This window comes from Taeniopygia guttata, chromosome 7 (assembly GCF_048771995.1).
Source record: "Taeniopygia guttata chromosome 7, bTaeGut7.mat, whole genome shotgun sequence".
NCBI lineage: Eukaryota > Metazoa > Chordata > Aves > Passeriformes > Estrildidae > Taeniopygia > Taeniopygia guttata.
The window spans coordinates 5,936,095-5,960,759 of record NC_133032.1 but is presented as its reverse complement, the minus strand read 5'-3'; the positions used below and the strand labels follow the sequence as shown (position 1 = coordinate 5,960,759).

General features: G+C 38.9%; 1 protein-coding gene across 3 annotated transcripts in view; it reads right to left on the bottom strand.

The window, feature by feature from the left end:
• Positions 1-24,665, bottom strand: part of MYLK (myosin light chain kinase) — a 197,767-nt gene that overhangs the window by 106,722 nt on the left and 66,380 nt on the right. For 2 of the 3 annotated variants that reach the window (XM_012574779.5, NM_001243832.2), the window contains 6 exon segments: positions 13,013-13,220; positions 11,200-11,248; positions 8,507-8,672; positions 6,435-6,600; positions 3,618-3,654; positions 1,249-1,808 (listed from right to left, as the gene is read on the bottom strand). In XM_012574779.5, coding sequence (XP_012430233.5) covers positions 1,249-1,808; positions 3,618-3,654; positions 6,435-6,600; positions 8,507-8,672; positions 11,200-11,248; positions 13,013-13,220 — 1,186 coding nt within the window. 3 annotated transcript variants of the gene reach the window in all.

Genomic DNA, 24,665 nt, shown 5'->3' with positions numbered 1-24,665 from the left:
CCCTGGGGATACTCAAAGGTCACCTTGGTACAGTCCTGGCCCTGCCTGAGGTGAGGCTGCATGAGCAGGGAGAAGGGCCAGCGAAAGCAACCTGGTCACCATCTGCAGGAGGATTCTCAGGGGAGTTTCTTGGATTACTTATTCCAGTGCATTAGGGATGTCCCACTGTGATTCCACTGCAGTCACCTTGCCTTGCATGTAAGAGTCTGTGCTTGGGGTCCAAAGCCAAACAAAAAGGCATTCACTGGATGAGCTCCTTGTTTATCTGTGATAGAGGCTGTATTTCCCTACCAAATAGGGTCATGAATTAGTTAAAGCTTTCAAAGTGTGTGAGATACTCTGACAGAAAACAATTCATGTTCTTAGTAATATACCTGAAAAATAAACTGTTTATAATGTGCCAGGATCTTTGGCATCTACAAATGCTCTAGACTTGTGATAGAAATTATATTCTGTACTCATGGGGCAAGACTAATCAAGAAATGAAATAAATTACCATAGTGTTGTGTGACTTTTTTTTTTTTTTTTTGCCTCTAGAGAAGCAGAACCCAAATTTCTTTCTCATTTATGTGAACCCTTTGTAGTGTAAATCTTATTTTAAAAAAAGAAGAAAAATGCTTCCAGATTATTTTCTTAAATTGCAATTTAAAAAAAAAAAAAAAAAAAGAGAGGTGTTCCAAATCTACTACCCAGATTCAGCAAAATGCAACTCTCATTACTCTTCTAAGAGTTTTAAACCCATTCATATTCTGTGGAGCAAATTCTAAACCTCCCTTTCAATTCTTATTTTATCATTTCAGCTGTTAGGAAGCACTGAGATCATGCTGACCAAATATGAGACATAAAAATAGATGCCACAAGGGAGATGAAGTGACTGATTGTATTTTCTCCTCTGATTTTTTTTTGGCTCAAGGGCAGTGTCACTAATTACAGTTCTGGAAAGCATGCTATTCATTTTCTCTCTTGTACCCTCATATAAGAGGGTCTAAAACTACCTCCTAGAAGGAGCAGCATTGGTTACACCTGGGGAAACCCCAGATGAGAGAGGAGATGGACACTATGGGAAAGGTTGGTTTGAAAATTTCACTAAGTGTTGTGGAAACAGCATTGGATTCTGCATCTGTTTCCAAAAGGCTTTAGGGGGAGAGCAACTTTCAAAGAAGCAGGAATTGCTTTCCACTTTTACACACAGAAAGGGAACCCCTTTCTGACTAAACCCAGGGGATCCAATAATTTTCATCCCTTTACCTTTGCTCTTGAATTTAATCTCCTGGCCTTCTGATGCTTCCAGGCTCTGCGGATGGATCTCAAACTGAGGGGGAATTCCCAGGGGCTCCCTCTTCTCCTCCATTACAGCCCCCTGAGCTCCAGACCTGTTTTCTGCTTCTCTAGTCCTGGCACTGACGTGCCCTGCAGGTGGAGTTTGCTGAGCTGACATCAGGAGCTGCACACCCCTTTTCCTGTTTTCACCTTGTCTGATGGAAGGGGCCTGGGATTCTGCCTTTGGTTCTGGTTGCAGTTTGACAGACTGTAGTGTGATGGTGCTTGAAGTTTTCTGCAAGACCTGAGGCCCCTTTTCTCCTTCTTTATGTTCTGTGCTGGTTTCTTGGTGCTGTCCTTGCTTACTTTCTTTGGCTTCTCTGGTGATGTAAAAGGACTCTTTCTTTGCTGGCACCCTGTCTTTGGTTTCAGCCATGAGTTCTGTGCAGCTGGATTTCAGCTCTTTAGCAATCCCATTGCTGGTTGCCTGTTTGAATTCTGAACTTTCAACAGCTTTAACAGCAAGTGTGGCTGGTTTTGGTGGCATGCTGAAGGAAAATGAAAAGTTTGGAGATACATGACACTGTATAAAAACTCATTATTATTATTATTATTATTATCAGTAATGACATAAATATATAAGCCCTCAGCAAGAAGGCGAACTGATTTTCACACAGATTAAGAAGATGGGTCAAAGAGGTGAAGTGAAAAGCTTCATAAATGAAATCAGGGCTCAGACACTATGACAACTCAGGAATTTCTGGCTATAAGTCCATTGCTCAAGTACTAACATGTTTTGTGAGTCAGACATTAACCTTGCATGCACTGCTTTAGATGGGAAGCAACTACATGAGATCTGAATGACCATGATGTAATACTACTCAATGCTTTAATAAATTGAGGTCATGTATAAAATAGCTCAAAATGTCACATAAAATACTTCCCTAAAGGGAAATGAAAACGTAAATGGTGAAGTCATTTTACCTATTATGGTGTCTTGTAATTCAGGTAATTTCAAAACAGTACTGATAGAAAACCAGACCAAAGGTCTCGGGGAGGAAGAAGGGGTGTCAGCACCTTAAAAAACTGACTGGATGTAACAATATCAGCTATGGATTTATTAGGGAGAGTTTCTCAGAATTATGATTGATCTGCTGCTCAGTACTTTGGGAGCACAAGAGTAGCTGACTGACTGGGGACTTGAATCCAGCCTCCTTCAATGAAGGTGACTGCCTTGATCCCTGGGCTGTTACCTGTAGAGTGTCTGTGTCTCACACAATTACTCCAAGGCAGAACTGGAACACATCTGAAATAAGGGCAGTAATTTCTAGCCCAGCTCTGTTTTGTTACACTTGGTGCCATTAATTTCTTCTCTCAGGGACACTTGGGATATTTACAGAGGTACTTTCTTCAGCCAGAGTTTGATGTACTGTTTGAGATTTGCAGTTACAACTGTAAGGCTTTTTCATTTTACAAAAACTTTAATTTTTGTGTGTGTGTGCGTGTGTGAATAAATGATGGAGGATGCAGAACTACTCTAGAGAACCACATGCATGGGGAGTTCTGCTTCCAGTGCTGCACAGTTTCATTTACACTAAACTTACTTTCAAGTATGTTCCTAAAAATCACACAGATCTGAAAAACAGAATAGCACAGCATTTTCAATTCCACTTTGCAGTTAGGACAGTGTGAGCATACTATTTAGAATCTCACCCAGGGCATGTGAGAACAGCTTAAACATCTTAATGACTACAAAGCAACTGGTCTTCATCAAAGTGTCTTACCCAGACAGACTTGAACTTTTCATTCCTGCATTTTCCATTCATGAAGAAAAGTAATTTTGTAACATAATTAAAAAATATTATCATGATTTAATTTTTAAAATCCCGATAAAGGCCAAAATATTATTTTTTTCTTTCTTGTTAGTTTACCCCTACTTTTGTATGTGTTTTCAGACAGCAGCAAAGACCATGGCCATACCATGTTTAGTGTCTGACAAGAAAGAACGACCAGATCAGTACTGACAAGGTGCACTCAACAATAACTCCAAAAATGAAGTTTGAGCCTCTGGTACAGCATACAATTTCTGCTGACATAGCTTGGTTTTTTTTTTTTTAAATTTTGCTTTTCTGAACCAGACCAGAACTCTGTACTTCATAATGTTGCCACCAGTTCCACCAACTATTTCCTATGAGTCTACCAGGAGAGAGAATCTTATTCCAAGCAAACATTTTCTGACTTCCAAATATAGACTGAACCCCAAAAAAATGTATCACTTTGTGAAGAAAGCACATGCAGTAAATGCCAAAATCAGTGCACTGCAATTAAATAGAGAAAGTACTCCAGTAAAAACATACCAAGGTGGCTGAGTGTATGTGTCGGTCTTATCTGGACCTGAAATATAAAAGAAGAAAGAGGTAAATTATACACACAATACTGTTCACAATTCCAAATATTTGGAAGATTTTAAGCAAAAAAAAATACTTAAGAAGCTTTACTCTTCAAATTCTCAATGCATTAAAGCCAAGATTGACTATCACCACACCTAAAATTGATACAGACAACAGGAAGCACCTCAGCTGAAACACAAAGAGGTCTTGGTCCATTTTGAGACATTGCTGCATCATGTTCTCACAACCCTGCAGAATTAAAGGTTCAGGGACCCTCAAAAGCTCTGTGCTGGGGGAGAGATGTATGGAAGAGATTCCAACTGGGAAGCAGCTTATCAAATCTTATGGTAATTCCACAGAGTTTGTAGAGGTAGAGAAAGACAAACCATCGATCAGTCCCACACCTGAGCACGCTCACAGTGAAACAGCAGCAGTCTTCTGGCTAAAACACAGAACCAAGTCAACAGGAGTAAAACCTCCCAAAACCTGGACCCACCTGTAAACATGTAACAACCCATTTGCTGTGTAGCAAGAATTATCATGATTAACTTGAATAACTCAAAAGCTAATGCAAAACACTTTGCAATTTCTTCACTTTGCAACACCACCAGGAAATCTGGGAACATGGCTGAGCTATATTGATTTGCCAAGGTGCAAACCCATCAGCTGCATTGATAAAACTGAGCACATATTGACCCACAATCCTGATTTGTAATCCTCCATGAATTCTCAAAAACCTTGACAGTGTTTGTTTCTCTTGGGGGCAGCACGAGAGAAATAGTTGTGAGGAGAGAAATGCCATTCTAGGTCAAATACCAACCACATCTCTCCATTACCCTCTAAGTAAGATTTCAGGATGGAATTTGTTTTGTCCTGGTCAGATAAAAGCTGCACCTATGCTGTTGCCTGCTGTGAGACTAGAAACTACAGTAGAATGGCATGTAATAATTAATTTGCAAGATAACAAACTTTTCAAGTCATCAACAAGCACTTCATAAAAATGATTTCAGAGTCTCTGCCTCGGGGAAAAGACAAAATCATATAATGGATAATATCCTCATCTCCACTGTGTTTTGCAAGAAGAAATTCACATCTAAATGCTTGGACTTGCCATGACATTTAGAGTGACAAAAATAATCTATTTACACACAAACAAAAGTTGAGATGAGAGAGGGAAAAAACCCCATTGACCTCATTTCAATAAAATGGTCAAACAGGAAGAGAAATATAGAAATTAAAACTGAAAAGACTGGATAAATGCAGAAAAGGAAGCTTCGTAACTACTGGTTGCAGACAAGACAATACCATGCAACCCTGTCTATTAAAAGAATATTTCTTCTTCCCTCTTCACCTTCCCCTCAGGATAAAAATAGAGCTATTGGAGGAAAATATCTATATATGAGATTACATGTCTCTGAAAGAACATGTAGTACTTCTGAGCCACTCAATTGTCTGCTATCTTGCAGCAACTCTGGCAACCTGATCTAATTGCTAAAGAAAGAATTAGGTATTATATATTGAGGTTAGGTAAGAGCACTGCAATAGAGTGCCCTTTTTACCTGCACTAATCCAAGAAAGAATGGATTATTCAGAGATGTGGTCAGCGTCTGAAGCAAACATACACCACAACTGGCTTTGTGACCCCAGTTCTGCACCATCTCTCAAGGCAGATGTAGCCATTTCAGAATAGAAAACTCACCACTCCAGGGAGAGCAATTAGGAATCGAGTTTTATGTTTAGATAAAGGCTTATTGAAAGTAACAGGCCTTTTTGTACAACCTCTGTAGAAAAGGCAAACTGTAGAAGCTTCTACAATGGCTTCATAAGATAGGAACTTACAGATAAAAAGTACAGCTTTAATTTGTACAAAGGTTAGCTGTGGTTCTGAGTATCCCAAAAGTACATCCACTTGTTATTTATATTCTTGATACCTTACAGAATGACAGCATTGATGTGAAACTAAAAGTCTTGCAACAAAAAACTCACTGCTGGGTGCATATGTAACCCATTGAGCTCACAACTGCAGCTGAAGCCAGCAGCTGTGAATTTAATTATTTAATTGGGTCCAGTGACTGATGAACTTCCCCTTTAGTGTGCTTCCTGAAGGCTGTATGATTTTGAGGCTGATGCAACAGGCACCCTAACAAGAATCAAACTGCAAAATGAGCTGTATATGAAAATGCATGTATGAAATAGAACCTTCTACTTATGCAAATATATTTGTTTCCTTAACTAGCAGTGAAATAGGCTGGGTTGGGAATTGAGAAGACTGAATTTTAATCTTATTAAGATGGGTTTTTTTCCTCTCTCATAATTTAGAATTATGCTCTTTTACTTCACTTTCCTAGTTCTACAAATATAGATAAAATTTTGCCTCCCATAAGGGAGTTAGTATAAATGTGCATCTGGTGCTAGTACTCAACAAATACAAAATTAATTACTGATTATAATGACAAGTGCTAGGTTCCATTTGCTGAAAATCAAATCAGTGTTCAAAACATAGAAGTCAAAGTCACAGTAGAATTGAAAAGGTATTTTTAAAGAAATCTGTTACAAAGCACTTGGATTGCCTTTTTTTTCCCGTTGAACCAACACAATTTTTACAGCTGTAGCATGCTCCAAGCTATCACAGCATCATTTCACAAACAGAGGGAGAGAGAGAGAGAGAGAAGAAGATAACTGGAATAAGTGAATGTTTCTTGTAAATATCAAGAGCATAACCAGAGATATTTTGACAGAATGCCTGTGGCTCCTTTTCTCCCTCCTGCAAACGCTTTGCTGTACCTTGCACGGTGAGCTCTGCAGACACAGACGCCCTCCCAGCGCTGTTCACCACCGTGCACGTGTAGATTCCGGAATCAGCGAGCTGAACATTTTGGACCTCCAAGAACTGGATGCCTGTTCTCTCATACATGTTGAACCGCTCATTTTGCTGTAACTGAATATCACCCTGCAAACATCACAAGGCACCATGAGACAGTAGCTATTGTCAAGAGAAGGGGAGCAAGAATTTTTTAGTAAAACATTAGGTCAAACTGTCTTTTTCCTATCCTTTAGCCAATTTCCTTCTAGGAATAATACTCATATGGTATAAACAAAAGAAAAATTGTACCCAAAATTTTGTTATTAACATCTTCAGGAGGCTTCCTTTTTCCTCTATTTTGCCACCTACTCATCTCAGTTTGGTTTTGGCCTTTCCCTGTTTATTATACCCAGATTCCTTGAAAAAAATTCTTTTCATTTTATGTAAACTCAAACCAGTTTTATGTTCCTGTTTATTCCAGGAAGTCAAATGCTTTTAACGAAAAGCTTCCAATCTGGAGAGTAGTTCTCTATCCCTCAAAAGCTACACTGGAGTTAAATGCAAATAAATGGCTTTGAGGCAGGAAGCAATGTGTGTAGTTCTGTGCTCTGTTACATGAACAAATGACCACAATGACAATCCTTGCCTTTAAATTCTACAAAGCAATTGACCAATACCTAATCTGTGAGCAAATCAGTGCTTTTGCTTCAGCATCATCCATTAAGAATGAATGCCTTCAGACACCACAGCTTCTCCCATCCTAAGTTGAGGAAGGGAAAGCCTACAAATCTACTATTTTACTTGGGCAGTAAATATTTGAGAAACATTGCAGTGTTTACAGACACTGTCATTCTTGAAGTCTATGAACTTATTGCTGCCTGGGTGCTTTGAGTCCTAATGGAATTTTAAAAAGTTAGTTCATATCTAGGGGTTGGTGATGATACAGAAGCTTCTGTTCCTTGCAACTTAACAAGTAAGAAAATTATAAAGAAAATAATAAGCAGTCAGATATTTACAAACAGGCTTAAATAATTAGTTCTGAAAAGTGCTATTTTACTTGTTGATAAAGCTTCCATGCTGTCAGGAAGGTGGTCATCTATTGGTTCTACAGTAGCCAGATGTGGTCTAGCAGACATGTAAGTTTATTTCCATTATATAGAAGGTAACAATCAAAAGCAAAATATTTTATATAACCTCCAGCAAACTGAAAAAAAAAAAATGTATGGAGAAGTAGCAAAGTGTAGATCCAAACTGCTGGATTGGTACTCCCTACTTGCCATTTACCACACAGCCCTGAACAAAGAGAACTGAGTGACAAATCCTGTTTTGCATGGAGCTGCATGGCTGGAAAACCTGAGCAAGCCTGGTGGGACAGGAACCAGGCTGTGGTGGAGCAGCTGCACTGCAGAGTCCCAGAGAGCCAGCAGGTCCCACAGAACGGACCTGGAAGCAGAGGCAGACACCAGATACAGCCCCCAGCTGAAGGAGATGTCAGGGAGCACTTCCACTGCAAGAGGCTGCCTGTGTTTGGGGATGTACCCTGATATCCTTATGTTACAGACAAGGATAGGTCTGGAATAAAGCACAGAATGACTTGGAAGCATTTCCCTGCTCTATGAGAAGTTTTGTGAAGATATTTTTTTGTTTCTTCTTCTCCCCTCCCCCCCGCCCGCCCAGACCTGGAGATATCAAGACAAAATAGAAGCATTGATAAGAGTTCTGTTTTTTTATGTTTGTTATATATAAGGCATTACTCTTTTGAAGGGTGGAGGGGAGCAGGATGCTACCAGAGCAGTAATATATTTGCTCTTCCAAATCAAAGAAAGTAACTGTAATTCTCTAAAATACTGACAGTTTCAGTATAAATTGCCCAATCAGTGTAATACCTAATTTCACCTGGAAGCTCTCTCCTTACAAAGAAAAAAATGTGTTTGGAAATCTTGTGTATGCTCAAAGGGGACACTGACACTTAAGACTTCAATGTGCATTTCATCCTTTCAAGTCACAAAATTTCAAAAGAGAAGGAAAACATAAGCTTTTGGGGAAATCATACCTTAAACCAAGTTACTTGAGGCTGAGGTCGTCCTGTTATTTTACATGAGAATTTGCCTGTTTGGCCTTCACGCACAACAACTCTGCTGGGTTTTGTAGCAAACTTGGGTGGACTTTCTCCCCAGATGCTTGGCCTTTGCTCCACAGATGGAACAGCAAGTCTTGCCCTGCAAAGGCAATTGACATTCTGGTTTTACAGAAGAGCTGGAAGCTGTTGTGGTTAGAGCTGGAAGCTGCTGCGGTTACAGCACATGTCAGGAAGCATCTCAGACCTGTGGTCTGCCATCAAGGGTATATCACTGGTGGCAAACTAGACTGTAGTTGCATGATATTTTTCTTGGCCATGGAAGAAATGAAAATGCTGGTGATGACTGCTCTTATCTCCTCATGCAACTAAACGTGTTCTGTTTAAACAGTGTTACGTTATGCACCCTCATCTGGCATACACAGAACAGGTCTTGGGGACCATTTCATAAGCAGAGCTGAGAAAACCAAAAGATAGAAAATACTGTATGCATTTAGTTTTTCCCATTTTCTGGTTTTTAGTTGCCTCCTAGGAATTTATTTGTGCATACTTGTTTACTGTTCACAGGTTTTATCATGTGATTTGTTTTATTCTTGAGTGCAATTGACACAGTAATTTCTGATTTACGAATCAGCACCTTGGTTTTGCAACATTTCTGACATGCCCTAGTAAATATTTTTAGTCTGGGGAAGACTTTTATTTGTAACCTCATTTGCTACAAATGTTTTTAAAGCAAACATGAAGAGGGCAGAAAACCAAAGTACACCTGTCCCAGGTGAATTACTAAGTGTAAATGCCCAGCTCTACTTACATGGCTGGTACAGCTGGGAAATTACATAGGATGAAACTAAAGTGACATCAGTGACTGCAGTCCAAAATTGTAAACAGCTACCATAAAATATAAAGCATCAAACAGCATTATAGCATGAAAAAAAAAACAAAAAGGTGCAGCTTCAGGTCTGTTAATGTCAAAGGGAACACACTCTTTGCTCTGAAGCCTTGGTACAATAAAGACACATTAACAGATGGTAGATGATGATTTCTCTTTCTTTAAACATTTAATTTTAAGCAAATGGAACCATTTTAAAGGCCTTCTTTTCCAGATGGCCTTCTACCACATGCAAGTAAGATGTGTCAGTACCTCAGCATTTCTACCAGGTGTCAGATACTAACAGAGACCCCATTGCCTCAGTCCAAGGTGCTGCCAAGACATGGTGGCTGCCACATGGGCAGCTCCAGAATTCTGAGCAAGAGATGACACCATAATGAAAGGATTTACATGGACAAGAAGGCCAGAAAATATTGAATGAAGGGTGATTGTAACATGCTAAAATGAAAAGCACTTTATCATATAATTAAATATCTGATAACTTTTAACATCTTCTCCCTCATACTAGCACTAAAGAAGAACATAAATGTGAACTAAAGAGTCTTTTAGGAACCATCTTTAGGTGGTGAGTCCATATTTATATATCTGTACGCGTAACAAATTAAAATAAAATCAACTACTACCTGGCCTGGAGCTTTATGGCTGGTTCCTAGATATGAACAAATGACAATGTGTACTTTTTTTATTCTTCTCACTTCTCTTACCATAGAATTATTAATACTGAATAGGAGGAAAATACAGGAGCATGCAAAGTGTGGACAATCACTCTAGCTCTGTACAATACAATGGACTAGGATAGTGCTTTGTAAAGTCTGACTATACAACAAAACCTAACCTGAACTGTCCTTTCTTGTTTTGATTATTTATCCTGTGTGCATGTCTGTAGGTAGTTTGAAATACATAATTTATAATGTAAAATCATGTATCCTGATTACTCAGTTTTACTTACCATTTTCACTGTTGTAATCTGTTAATCTTAAAATTTAAAAAACAAACAATTTTCATACCAATTATGAAATTAAGTGCTCCAGTTTTGTCTGTATTTTAATCATTAACATAATCAGAACATGCATTTTTGCCTACATCCAGAATGACTCATTGCCAGACATATGTCAGAGAAAGTTCTGCTTAAATTCAAACTATTTATAAAGAAATTAATTCAACTGTTGGGAGAGTTAGGCCTGAGGCTTTCAAAACAGTGACATCCACGTAATTGTAAATGCTTACTGAAGTGCAGAAAGTACAAGTAGGCTTTTGTGTGCCAGCTTACATCACCCCATCAACTGTTCTTGGTAAAGTTACTCAAACCAGAACAATTATTTCTTCTGGACTACAGTTTACCCACTGTGTTGCTTGGAAATATTTAAGTTCTTTGTGCAAGAATGCTGTTTTCACTTGCTTTTATTTCTTACTGATGACTTCTAAAGCAGTATTTGCTCTGGCTTTAAAAAGAGACTGTCAGCTCATGGAAGTTGTGGAGAAGGATTCTTGAATATCAGAGAGCAGAGAAGAGAGTGCAAAATTACAGCAGAGGAGGTGCAATATTTAGGCATCAGCAGGATGTTCTGTTTTCAGCCACATTAATTCCCCAGTCAGTGTGCTGGAGCAGTAGCTGTGCATCTTCCTGACTGCCTCAGCACTCTGCTGAGCCAGCAGCTCTCACAGTAGCTACTCTGCTTGGGGTAAATGGAGACTTTCAGAAAGAGTAATTTTACTTGTTTTCCTACCAAAATATACTTAAGTGTGTGTTAAACAATATCCAAGCCAGAAGACTGCTTACCCAGAGGTTTTGGCACTGGATGGCAGGCTGTATTTCATCAAGGAGTTTCCTGTAAGCATAGGACAGAAAGACAGGACGTTTTGTCAATTACTTTATCACTAATTATCAATTAATCACTAATTACTGATTTTTATCACTAATTATCAAAGTTTTGTCAATTATCACTAATTTGGGAATTTGCGATAATAAAGACTATGTAAATTTGCATTTCTCCAGGTTAGAAACAAAAAGGAGGACTGCAACACCTGCATATAAGGTTATGTCATCTGTAGTTCAAAGTTAGGCTCTCCAGCTTCAAAACCAACCTTTAGCAGAGTTGCTGTCTAGCCCCCAGCCTCAGTTGTAACAATGCTGAATATTATTCATGACAATATACTTTTTTTTTTGATTGGCCACTGTCGAATTTCTACAGCGCACCAGTAATTCAAATTAAGACAGCAGGAGGTTCTCAGAGTGTGAAATAGGTCTTTGCTTGGCTGGGTTTTCAGTCCTGTGGCAGATGTCCCGGGAGCTGCTCCGCGATGCCGCGGGAGCCCAGCGCCATCTGCCGCGCACGGAGCCCGGCCGGGACACCCGCGGCAGCAGCAGCACCACTGCAGCAGCACCACTGCAGCAGCAGCACTGCAGCATCACTGCAGCAGCAGCATCACTGCAGCAGCACTGCAGCAGCAGCAGCAGCACTGCAGCATCACTGCAGCAGCAGCACTCAGCTGTGGGGCTGGGCAAAACACCTGTTCTAGAGCCTGAGGAGAGCCCACACCACTGTCAGCACAGCCATGCAGACGGAGAGAATAGATCACGTTTCAGTCACTCGTTTCTCAAGCAGCAGGCAGCCCCATGTGGTTATCTTTGCGGAGATAAAAAAAAAAAGAAAAGCCCAAAACCCCCTGTGCTTTGTTATCTTGATGGATAAAGGGATTTTAGAACAAAGCCCATATAATTCTTACAGTCCGAGAAATTCAGTCTTTGGGTACTGCCCCGAAGTTGTTTTGAACTGCAGTAAAAACCAGGTCAGAAAAACTGATACGAAAATGGCTTCTAAAAAATCTTCCATCTCCATGTAAATTGTCATTCATAAGGTTGTCCCAACTTAAAACAAGGGGGAAAATAATTCACATAATTTTTGTAACAGAAGGCAATAGCAATCATGGCAGATCTATGCATATTTCAGTATGTACCCTGAGTATATTAGAGATTTTGATGCTGAATAAACCCAGATACTGACAGTTTCAGGACTGCTGCAGATTATTTTCCTTTCTTCAAGAATTCAAGACAAAGTTGCAACCTGAGAGGTTTTGATATTCAACAGGTCTCTCATATTACCAAATTGCAAGAGCAGAAGCAGTACAATTTATTTCAATCATTCCCTGGCTTTGTGTCACTCTTTAAATTTTAAATTTGGCAGTTTGCAACTATCTAGTATGCAGATGTGCTCTTAAAAATTCCTGGGTTTGATCCTGGCTGTTTCCTGTCTGACATTAAGCATGCAATTACAACCAGGCGTGCAGCTTCGAAGTTTTTGTCTTGAGTGGTAATTTTCCATGAAAATTACAAAGTTTAGAGCAAAGTCTTTAAAGCTAGGACTTTTGTTACCTGCACATCATCACCCACACCTGAAACAGAACTCACATTTTATCTAATTGCAGACATGTACCTCCCTGCACAATGTCTTAACGTGTGAAATGCAATAAATGAATCTTACTCTTGCATCAATGAGAAGGCATGTGCTGTGATTTTAACCAGACTGTTCAGCACACCTTGCTCTTTTACTTAAACTAGAATCACCAAAACAACAGTTTAAGAATGTTCTGACCTTCCACTGTCAGTTCCACGGTCACTTGACGAACCCCACCATCATTTGCAGCCTCACAGGTGTATTTGCCACCATCTCCTTCCTGCACACCTCTGATGACCAAGCTGAACACGCCTCGGATGCTGCGGTCCACGATGTAATGATCTCCCTCTGGGACAGGATGCCCATTTCTGTACCATGTGATCTGTGGCTCAGGGTAGCCTCTGACCTGGCAAGATGGGAGAGAGAGTAGAGAAAGCAGGTAAACTTAACAGATGATTGTATGAGGAAGAAATGTTGGACATTTAGCAATGCAGTGGAAAGTTTTTGACACATATTCTTTATTATGTCTGTTAAAGACATACTCTTTGCAAGCCAAATGGCAGAAGATAATGAAATGAAAAGAAAAACCACTTGGATAAGCCAAACTTAAAATCATAAGACTAGTCAGGCAGATAGATACTCATGCAGAAAAATTTCCCACTAGAACAGTTTGTCCACAAAAACAGTGAGTGACAATGAAAAATCGCGACACCTGGGTCCCTACTGCTCAGGAACTCAAAAAAAAAGAGCAGTAATGCTACTACACCTCTGAGTATGCAAGAGTGCAAAGCTGTTGGACCAAAAAAAGTACTTTTAGCACGGTTGCCAAAGTTTAGGTTTATAATGTAAATCTGTCCTCAGCCATCTAGTTTTCAAGTGTGCTGAGACATAGTAGCTCCTGACAATATACAGGCAAAAAATGCAGACACATACCAAATTCTGTCTTGATCTTTAGAAGTAGAAGATAAGGTGCTGCAATTTGAGAAAGCATTAAGGGTCATTCTCATGTTATGGCATGAGAGGACTATAAGCACCTACATATAGTCACACAAACATCCAGCTGAACTTTAAGAGAATCCTGGTCTACCCAAAGAAGAATTTTCAGCAAAATGAACCAGTCCTGTTCTCATTAAATAACAACCATACTGGTATATCCCTGCCTCCTATGGCATTAATGATACCTTCAGATCTACAGGCAGATCCTCAGCTAGTGTAACTGAGAACTGAGTTATTGATTTGCACTTGAGCTCTTGAAACTTGATGAGGATCTGTGACTTTCTCTTGCAAAAAAATGGGAAAAGCAGACGTACAATTTTCCACCAAATGAAAAACTACTCAGGCAAAGGTTCTTCCTCTGCTTTGTGAGAAATGCCGTTGTCTTTGAGGGTCACTTTAGAATGTGTTAATTGTTAGCACACTTGCCAAGTCATCATAACAACTCCTGATTGCAGCAGTCCTTTCCTATCCCCCCTCTGATATGCCAGCTCTCCATCTCCTGACTCTTTGACCCTTTGCCTACAAGCCATGAAGAAAGTGAGTGAATAAGGATGAGCTGCAATGAGTAATAGCCATGGCTGTGTTTGCTCGCTGGGAGAGAAGCAATGTTGCCTTCTGAACTACATATCAAAATTTGGCAACTAAGTAGGAAGTTCCTTCAACCTCCAGGTGGGCAAAAATATTGATGATCTGTCTTGAAGTGAAGAAGGCTTGGCTGTGGTTTGAGCAAACTTCTCCCAGCATTCTCCTCTCTGTTTCCAATTCTCATTTCAGCTCCACTTTCTCTGACTGCACAGCACTTACTTTGCAAATTACAATATTTAGCCAACCAACCTTACCCATTCTTAGGCTCTCTTCTTTAAAAACCTTTCATTTTTAATCCAGCCCCACCTCACTCCAGCTGGGTTTCTCATCTGCTGCAGCTTAACCTACAGCTGTCAGATTTTTTTCTCTTTCTTTTAAATCTTGGGATATGAGACAAAATAATTTTGCCAGTGATGTGGTGACCTCTTCTCCCTGGCACTACTTACTCAATATTTAAGGACATTAACATTGGCCACAAGCTGAGTATGCTGAATAAACTGGAGAAACTTTCCACTTCTGGTATAATTTCTCAAATTTTTTTTTTTGAGTCTATCTTTAACTAAGCAAATGACTTGTTCCATGAAGTACAAATGGTGGGATCCTGCACAATGAGGGGCTGATTTCTGTTTAAGAATGTCACAGCATTTTTCTAAAGCTCTTTATGGCCATGTCTTTTTCCAGTGCTTTCTGATAAACAGCAGCTCCTTCTCATCCCAGACCCCTCATCCTACTCCAGTATATATATTTAGTGCTTACTCAGAGTGCAGGCTCCAAGGAATATCTTTTCCAGCACATTTCATTTTCAGAAAAAATGAAATATTGTAGCAGCAATATGAGATTGTTACCATACTGTAACTTCAGGTAGTTGATAATGTGTTCACTGTCACAGAAAGTGACCCGCACCAAATAAGTGTTTTTTACTATTAACTTGTTAATACCCTCATACCTGTCTTTTTATTCTGGATTAAGAAACCAGCAGAGAGATTAAGTGATTTATCCAAAACCAGGGTAAATGATTTACCCATAAAAAAAAAAAAAAATCACTTTTTACGCAAAAAAGTGATTTACCCAAAACCAGAGAATATATTAGAATGGAGTTACTAGTTCTCATTTTTGCCTCACTGGATATTAAGATTTACTTAAAATATTTGAGGCAAAATTGCTTTCACACTGAGGTATCAAGTATCTACAGTACAGTAAAATGGAAGAGTAGCACTTCAATTGGTGTGAAGACAGAAGCACCTTTTCAGTGGTTCTGTCTTCATATCACAGCCTCTTTACTGGCATTAGTCTAGCCACATCTGTTTACAGCCGCTGAGATTCTGGCCTGCAAAAGAAAGTCATCAATTACACATCACCTAATATATTTACTGTTTTTTTTCCAGTTTATAATAATTTCTTCTGGTGATTTAATGGAATTCTTCAACCCAGCTCCGAAGGCCTCAAGCATTAACCTTCCATCACTTGTAACAGGGAATAATTGGGGTCAAAACAATGGGAAATACTCGCCTTCCTTTTCAATTTTATTTTACAATATTCTTAAGTCCCTCTTGGACCACACAAGGCCATTTTTAGCTGACCCTTCAAGCTCTGGTAGACCATTATGTATGTACTTCCAGGATCACATGGCTGAGGCTACATTAAGTATTTTTCCATTTCTTCTCCGTCTTTGTTTTATACTTGCTCTGTCTGTACTAATGAGTTCATCCACATGCCACACCAAAAGCTACACACACAGACTATCAGCATTCCATTTCCTTTCAAAAGGTTGAGTCATTCCTTCCCAAACTATGACTCTTTTTTTTCTTGAATTTTTTTTCAGAAATGAAATAATAGGAAAGCAGGAGTTTACAGAATTGCTCTGTTGCGAGGATTTATTTCAGGTTTGGGTTTGGAATGTGTTTCAAACTGAGCCAGCCCTCTCTGAAATACATGATCATGCCATAAAAGTGTCAAGGACCCTTAAACAAATCACTGGTTACCAGATTTTGATCCTCATGGATCAATTCCAGAACTGCAGCAGGTTTTATATTCCTCCAAACCTTTCCAGAGCTCACTAAAAACATCTGCCTTGAATAAATCCACAGCAAAGAGAAATTTATCTGCTTATTTAATGCCCAGCAGCAGCATGCTATAACCCTTATTTACAACTTGGCCTGTGTGAGTATTGCCAGTCCCAGCGAGGCTGTGGCTTCTCTTTACCTGCTCTACAACAATAACAAGTGGAAAATTGACAGCAAGTAGCAAATAAACATTGTATTAGCACAAACACCAGCTTTGAGTTTTTGTCTGGACCCTTCAAGTGCTTAGAGGTTTCCTGGAAAAGTCTGGTAAGGCAAAACAGTGCATCAACAACAAGGGGAAAGAGCTGAGAGAGAACCTGTGGTGTGTGAAACTCCAGAGTTCAGGTTGTTCCACATCTGGGTCTGAGAGAATGCTATTGAAAAGGGATGGTGCTAGCTTCCCAAAGAAAAGAAAAATACAACAAATCCATGGAAGCTGTACACCAAAGGACAGTATTATTAGAAAATGTGCCCCTACAAACTATTTCCCACTGTCACAAACTGAAAAGCAGACAGTGACCACCAACAGCAAATACATTTAATGATCCTTTTTCTTTGATCCTTTTTCTTCTATTCCTGTTCAAAAGCACAGGAAATATTTTCTAAAACTTGATCTCTATCTGTGCTCCATAAAAGAGCTGTTTATATATCAATTTAAAAAAACATAGGTTTGACTACTTAAACATAGTTTCAGTATCAGTTTAAGGCAATGGGCTTATGGCTTTTAACCCTTTTGGCTTCTGCTTTTAACTTCAAATTTATATTCTGCTTTTTAATAACTGCTGCTGGCTCCAGTGAGGTCAACAATGAACATAAACCCACAGCACCCAAAAAGAAGTAGCCATGAGTTACAATAGGCCAAAAGTGTAAGTGTGAAACACTGATGGGGTGTGTACTGTTACTGAATATTTTTCAGTTTGACAGTAACACCTAAAGACTATTATAAATTATGGCAAACATTACATGACATATTCCAGCAGCACATCCATTGTACTGGCTGAGGTGTTCAGTGCTTGATGTTAAGCACTAGATAAACGTCCAATTTTGCAGTTTAAGGTCACACAGGCATTGAAATTAGGAAGAGCACAGCTACCAAAAGGATTTATTGGCTTGCAAAATCTCCCTGGATTACATCATATATAGACAGGCACGTCAAAAGTTGTACTAAGACTGGCAATGTTACAACTCTTAAGAAGTTTCTATTCAAAATAACTCCCTTCATACAGATGATTTCATATACTGAAATATTAATTCACTAATGACTAAAATTCCTCTCAAGAGACAATCTTGCTCCCATGAAATCAGAATTTCAAAAATCTAGCTTCTGTCAGCACAGGGTGTTCAGTTGTGCTGGTATTTCTTTAGACTACTTTTGCCTTAATTCCCCAATGTCCAGAATTAAGATATATGTGTGTACAGTGCTCAACCATTGAATGAAAGAATCAGTTTTATTTAGGTGATTCAATACATCTAAAGAAAATAGATTTTGAATACCTTTGAAAGGCAGAAATGTTATCTATTCACATGCAGGTAGTGTAGTTAGCACATTCATAGTTAGACTGTAATGTATGGAAGCAGTAAAACAACACCAAAACAAAGTGTGGATGACCTGAGTAACAAGTCATAAATGAAGAATGGCAGTAATGAGAAATGCAAAATGTTTTCTAAGGCATATAGGTACCTGTACTGCAGAATAGAATAAATTATTTCCCACATCCACAGTGGACTGGGCAAGCAATAAACTTTCAAAAGAAATTAGCCAGTGGGTTGGTAGATGATGTCTGTCAGCACTCACCTCCTTTAAAGGAACAGCAGGTGTGTGGCTTATGTGGCTGCCTGCCTATCTTAACATTAAGGAATGTCAGAAATTGAGGAAAGCTTGAGAAGGCTTTGTAGCCTATTCTCTGTTCCATGCTCACCTTCAGGAAGAAAACAGTAATTTCTGGGATCTACATCTCAGAAAAGGCCATAGAGATCAGAAGCTGCAAAGGAATAAAATGAGGATAGCCTCAGCCAGAGCTGTCAGATGTTAGCACAGCTCCCAAACATCTGCTTTTGGCAGAGCCTTAGAAGTCACCATAAGGAGACATCAAGGGAGATGTGGAAAACTACTCAGAATGTCTGACAAAGCCTGACCTTTATCCTGCTGCCTGCAAACCCGGCAGAGCAAATACTCATTCCTAGTGGGGAGTAAACTGCTAGCACTTTTTGCAAAACTTAGAGTAATAAGCCATTAGATTGTATCAAGAAAGCAGCAGAAGAAATGCCATTAAATAGCATGAGACATTTTGCAAATGTAATTATAATCAAAAAAGTAAAGATACAGGAAAAAAATAACACACTTCAAATGCGATAGTGACTGGATAGTGTGCCTCTTCTTCCACTGTCTAGGTATCAGCAAAAATTGAATATTATTGCCTTTATTGTAATTTACATTTTAGATGGGCTCTTGTGAAGGTCACATGATTGAAGGCTCTCATGCAGCCACAAGAAATTCAATCCAAACCTTAGCAGCTGTTCTGTGGATGTGGCTCATCCTAGGTCCTACAAATAAAGAGGTGTTTAGAGGTGTTCCCCATAGTCATCAGAGGGCCAGAGCCCTCTATTTTACTTCAATCAAGAGCCAATGGGTTTGGACCCTGGACCTTGATCAAAAGACTTGTGAAGGAACCTTAGCAGAGGATGCTACACCATAACATATGCTCTGTCCATGTAGACAGAGATGTGTTTCTCTCAAACTAGAGAAAAAAGCTGCTTCTTGTTTTAATATTTCATACTGCTGTGAACTCTTAATTTCAGTCTTGGGAAAGAAGTACTATAAAACTGTTGAGACTACAACATGAATGTTGAAACTACAGCCCACCTAATAGGTGCTATATTTTGATTTAGATTTAATTATTACTGTTAGTGCAGGTGGGAAACATGATTCTGGCCAGTGCAGCTCTTTTTAAGTCTTTTAACGAAACTTCTGTTACGCTCAAGCTGCAGTTTGCTTTAACAAATGAACAGCAGATGTTCTTGATAAAGGAAAGTGGACATGATGCATTGTTAAGCTCCTTCTGAGACTTTAAACACACGCAAACCATATCTCAAGAATGGTTTATCCCTTTTAAAAGCTTGTTTCTAAAAGAGAGAACTTGCCTGGCAAGGTTAAACATGAAAATGTTAAATATTTGGAGACTTAGCTATGACTTTGCAAACAAAGCGAAAAACCTACCTCTTCTGCAGAACAGTCTAGAATCCACAGTTGTGTCATTAAAGCAAAAATGGAATACAGAGTAGAAGCAAACATGCTCACTTCAAAGAATTACCTACTGTACATACAAGAAAAACCAATGGTCTTTCTGTAAACCTAGGACATGTTTTATTTTTCTACTTTGCATTCACCAGTGCCAAATGGCATTTGATACTTTATAGTCCAAGCACCAAACACCAGATTCTTCTGCAGATGGTATCCCAAAAATTTTAGTTTTGATGCTTGAAATAGTTCTGCATAGTGTCTTTATTCAGTATCACACTATTTAGCCCCTTTTTGCAGATTGCAAAGGTGCTGAACACTACACATACTACCACAGGTCTTTAGGGGAATCAGTTTTTATGGTGCTCAGCAGGGAAGAATTTATGACCTATCCATGGAAGACATGGTCTGCTAACTGAAAAGCAGACAGCAGCTGCACACAATTTCTTCTTCAATCTTCCACATTTGAGAAAGACTCAATTGGAATTTCAGAGTAGCACTGATGTCAAGCTGCTTTGAGTTTATCCAAGTTCAAACATCAGTCCCAATTTATGCAGCTCTTAAGAAGAAGTTTAAGCCCTATTTATGTCTTTTGGAATTAATCACATGTACAGGTGCTTTTCCTAAATCAGATTTTATTTAATTAAAAGAATAAGTTTAACTGTATTGCTTTAAAGTAATATTGTTACAGGAGTCTTCATACAACCACAAAATAACCTGAAACATCAGTCAGCTAAAATACAGAGCTCTGCCATGATGGATTCTACCCTTTCCTGTACAGAGGACACAAGGGAACACACTGTATAGTGGAACACATCTGTGGAGCTGGGATGTCAATCAAGAACTGAATCAGGGGCTGTAAACCTCTGCTACACTAATGGGGGCATTTTCACACAGCTGTTGCTGTCTCAGACTGGCAGAGCTTTTCTGATGCAGCTTTCATAAATCATTCTGCCAGCAGCAACATCTGCCTTTTTACTCTTCTCACATTTTAGCCAGCTGACCTGTAGCAATTACCTAATTGGATGAGAGTTTCATGCAAACCACCCATAGAGTTCACCTGGACCTTTTTTTTCCTGTAAGTACAAGTTTTATGAATTTAATGCGGGATTACAGGTAGACTGAATATCTGTTCATCTTTAGATCTGTTTAGTATTTGTATTTAGTAATTGTCTGATTTTTCCATTTTTTAAAAAGCCTTCCTCTGGCTGACAATTCAAAAGCAGATGCCATGAACCTCAGATAAAGTCTAGGAGAAAGCTTAAGCTATTTCCTCCAATGCCACCCAGATGCTGTCCTGGCACACAAAGATGACAAGGTCTCCATAAAGTGGCAACATTCTGGCATTTTGTCAAAGTAGGAGTGTGCAGAAAACTGAGTTATGTAGAAACTGAAGATGTTCAAAATAGGTAGTGTAGCTGACACTTGGGAAAGTGCAAATTTGACTTCATAGCTGAGGATCTGAGACATGGAGCCACTCAGACTTTGCCAAACTCACATTTCAGGGAACTTACATTTCAATAGCTAGTACCATTAGATTAAATAATCTTACCACATTTCTTCCTTGCCAACAAATTTGCTATTGGAGGAATCAATGCAAAGTCTGATGAAGCAGCACAGAGGGGCCACTGCTCTTCTTAGATGAGCAATGACTGAATGTGTTTGCATTCAGATACCAAAGAGCACAGTATTGAGCAAACAGTGAAAAAGATCCAGACAGAATAAGTCCAGAACCTTGGAAATAAAATAAAAACCCCACAAAATAGTGTTACAAATAAGAGAAGTAAAGCCATCACAGGAAAATGTGAGCAACACTTTAAGAAATGACTCTGTCAGCTCTCAATAACCTCAGTAGTGCCACACAGTATGGGCCAAAATATTCCAAAGGCAAGGGCAAGTAAAAGAGCTCTCAGCACAACAGTGAAGATAAACTTTGCAGCCCTCTCTTGAGTGAAACTCTCATCAATTTTAATGAAAGTTTTCCCTGGTTCTAAGTCTCTCCTAGAGAAGAAAAGGCAAACTGCAAAGACAAAGCTTTCTTCCCGTGGTCCAATTTTTAAAAAGTGTAAGATTTTATGAGGTGCTGAATAGCTTAAAATGCTAAAAAATTGCTAAGAAGTAGCTGACCTATGTGCATGGTAAAGTTATTTAGGATCATGCAGTACAAATATAAGGGAGTTCAAAGGGAAAGAACTGTGGCTGTGGAATGGAAATAAGGCTTTTGCTAATTTTTCCACCTAGCCCAGTAAGTCCCTAAAGTTTTGTGTCTTTCCCTATCCTTCTCCTAGTTTTCCTCTTTGGTGATTCTGAGTCAAGATGCCTATCAAATATTACTAGATGAAGCAGCTGCTTTATGTCAGTAACAGTGAATTTAGGTGCATGTCAGAAGTTTTCTGATAGGACTGGTGTTCATTTCAGAGCAGCAGCAATCTTTGCTACAGGAAACAAGATTTTGAGGAATCAGAACAGAGCTTTCAAAAGCTGTCAGAACAGAAATGGTTCATTAATTTACAGTTCAGCAGGACAGCCTGATTTATGGTGTTTGCCACTACTTTTGTTTATAAATTTTATGTGGCAGCACTAGAAGAAAGACTGAAACATAAAACAGTTTAACACAATAAAAATAAAAGGTTGGGAAATTTTCTCCTCTCTTCTCATCAAAAAAAGCTGAGCTTTTAAGACTTGAAGATTTTTACTTTCAATTGTCAATCCTTCATTCATCCTTTATTCAGTAATAATTCAGAAAGGTGGATAATTATTGTTTAGACAAAGTAGAAGCAGGAGGAAGCTCCTATAGCAAGTACAGAATGAAATGAACACCATAATTTTGCTATGTCATTAGCAAAATGTGTGTGTGTCTTCACTTAGAAGGAGAACTGTAAGCATTTAGCTGTTTTATCTCACAGAACTGATCACAGAATCCAGATGTTTTAAGCCACAGCCTGAGATTGGGATCAAGTCAAAAAACTGCTGATACCACAGGAAAGCAGCACAATCAAACACCATCAATTATTTTCATAACAACAGTCCCTTCATAACTGCAATACCTGGGGTTGGAATTGGCAGTCACTTTTTAAAGATGACAATTCACCCTGTTTCTTTTTTTTTTTCACAAGAGAATGTTCATAATTTATTGCAATAAATCTTAAAAAAAAATTATTTCTCTGTTGCATTGTTTTTTTGTTTGTTTGTTTTTTTGGCATGTTTACCTATTGGTGTAAAGTTTCTGTCTTAATAGGGCAAGAATTTATCTCATATGTCACTGAATACAAGTGTCCCTATGTTCCTGTAGCAGCTATGCCACTGACTAAACGAGCTTCATAGTTTCCTAGTTTGGGTGTTCTGTTCTTAGCATGCTATCAACAGATAAGGAATCTCTACAAATTTACATGAATGCACACTGTATGCATGACCTACTATGGAAAATTATTGAGAAAACATCACTTTCTTTCTGTGCCCAAAACATACAGCCACTGGAAAATATGTTTGGAGCTACGAAATTTGCAATTAAGGGCAGCAATCCACTTCTGAAGTGTAAGCTGGTAACAAATACTATGTGCTTTAAATGTACATGCCCATACTTTATCAGCTTCCAAGCAGACAAGATTTCATTTCCTGAAATTTAGAAGCCTGGCCATGGCCACAGAAAATGCTGAAACTGGATTTTGTTGCTGGGTTGCCTGCACAGTTAAAGACTGTCTGCTGATAGTGACAAAGATGGCTGGAAATGGCTGTGCTCTGGAGAAGCTGTAAAAATTCTCCTCAGTTACACGTTCTGCTTTGTTAGTGCTTCTTGGTAGGGCTGAGAAAGCACTGAGCATGAAGTGTCATTTGTTAAAAACTTCCCTAAAAGGTGATGTGATTATGAAGAGATATAAAATGCAATGCTGGATCATGAAGATGTGAATGCATCAGACAGCCTGAACAACTGGAATTTCCCATTGCACCATTCATTCTACCATGTGCAACTTACTGCTATGCCATAAATAGTGAGGACTTTTGTAGAAAATCCTATGGAAAAACATCAACTGCTCATTTAGCAACTATCAGTGTTTCTTTTACCCTGTAATAATCTGTGAAATTGATAAACTTTCCTGACTTCACAAATACCCTTTTAATAACACCTTAGCAGATGTAACTCAGATAGTACAATGCACAAATGGCTGTGTTTAGAATAAAAATAAAAACCAAGGGCTGAGCAACAGCAGTTTAAAAGAAAAAAAACCTCAAACTACTAACTGAAATACTAAGTATAAATTGCTGTGACCATAAATTCCTAGTTCAACAATTCAGGATAAATATTTATAGACATGCTGAGTTTAAGAGAAAGTTTGTGGGCTCACCTCTCCTTTCTACTGCTTTCTCTCAAAACTAAAATTGCTGTGATCGTGGTAAGAGAAACACACATGCATTCAAAAGTAGCTGTTTAGGCTGTGGGAAAAGAGCTTACTGTGCATATGCTTTCAAGAGAGCTCCACTTAAGAGCAGTTGCTTCATTCCTACTGAGAGGTCTGAACAAATCCAGCATCGTGTTTTCCATTAAACCCATGGGTGTGCAATAGACTCCCAAGCAAACAAACCTTCTGTTCATTTGCATATCCCAACACACCAGCTTTGAGCCAAGGCTCTCTAGACACAGTTCTGGCATTGTGAAAATGATTCTCTGAATCCAACAGGAGGCACTTAGATAGCTGTGATGTTTGCACCCATTGCACATCTTATTTTTCTCTTCCAAAATCAGAAGTTAATCTCCCAAATGGATAGGTTCATGTCTAGGATGCTGGATGGGAATTGAACCTCTGGATGACAGACATTCGGCTCTGAATCCAGGCATGTATCTCTGTGTTTCTGTGTCATCTTGCACAAGACAATAAATCTCACCATGCCTTGGTACCCCACATAAATGTCAAGGGGATAATAATGATTATTTCTTCTGTTGTTTTGGCTAGAAAGACTATCAGAGAAGGAT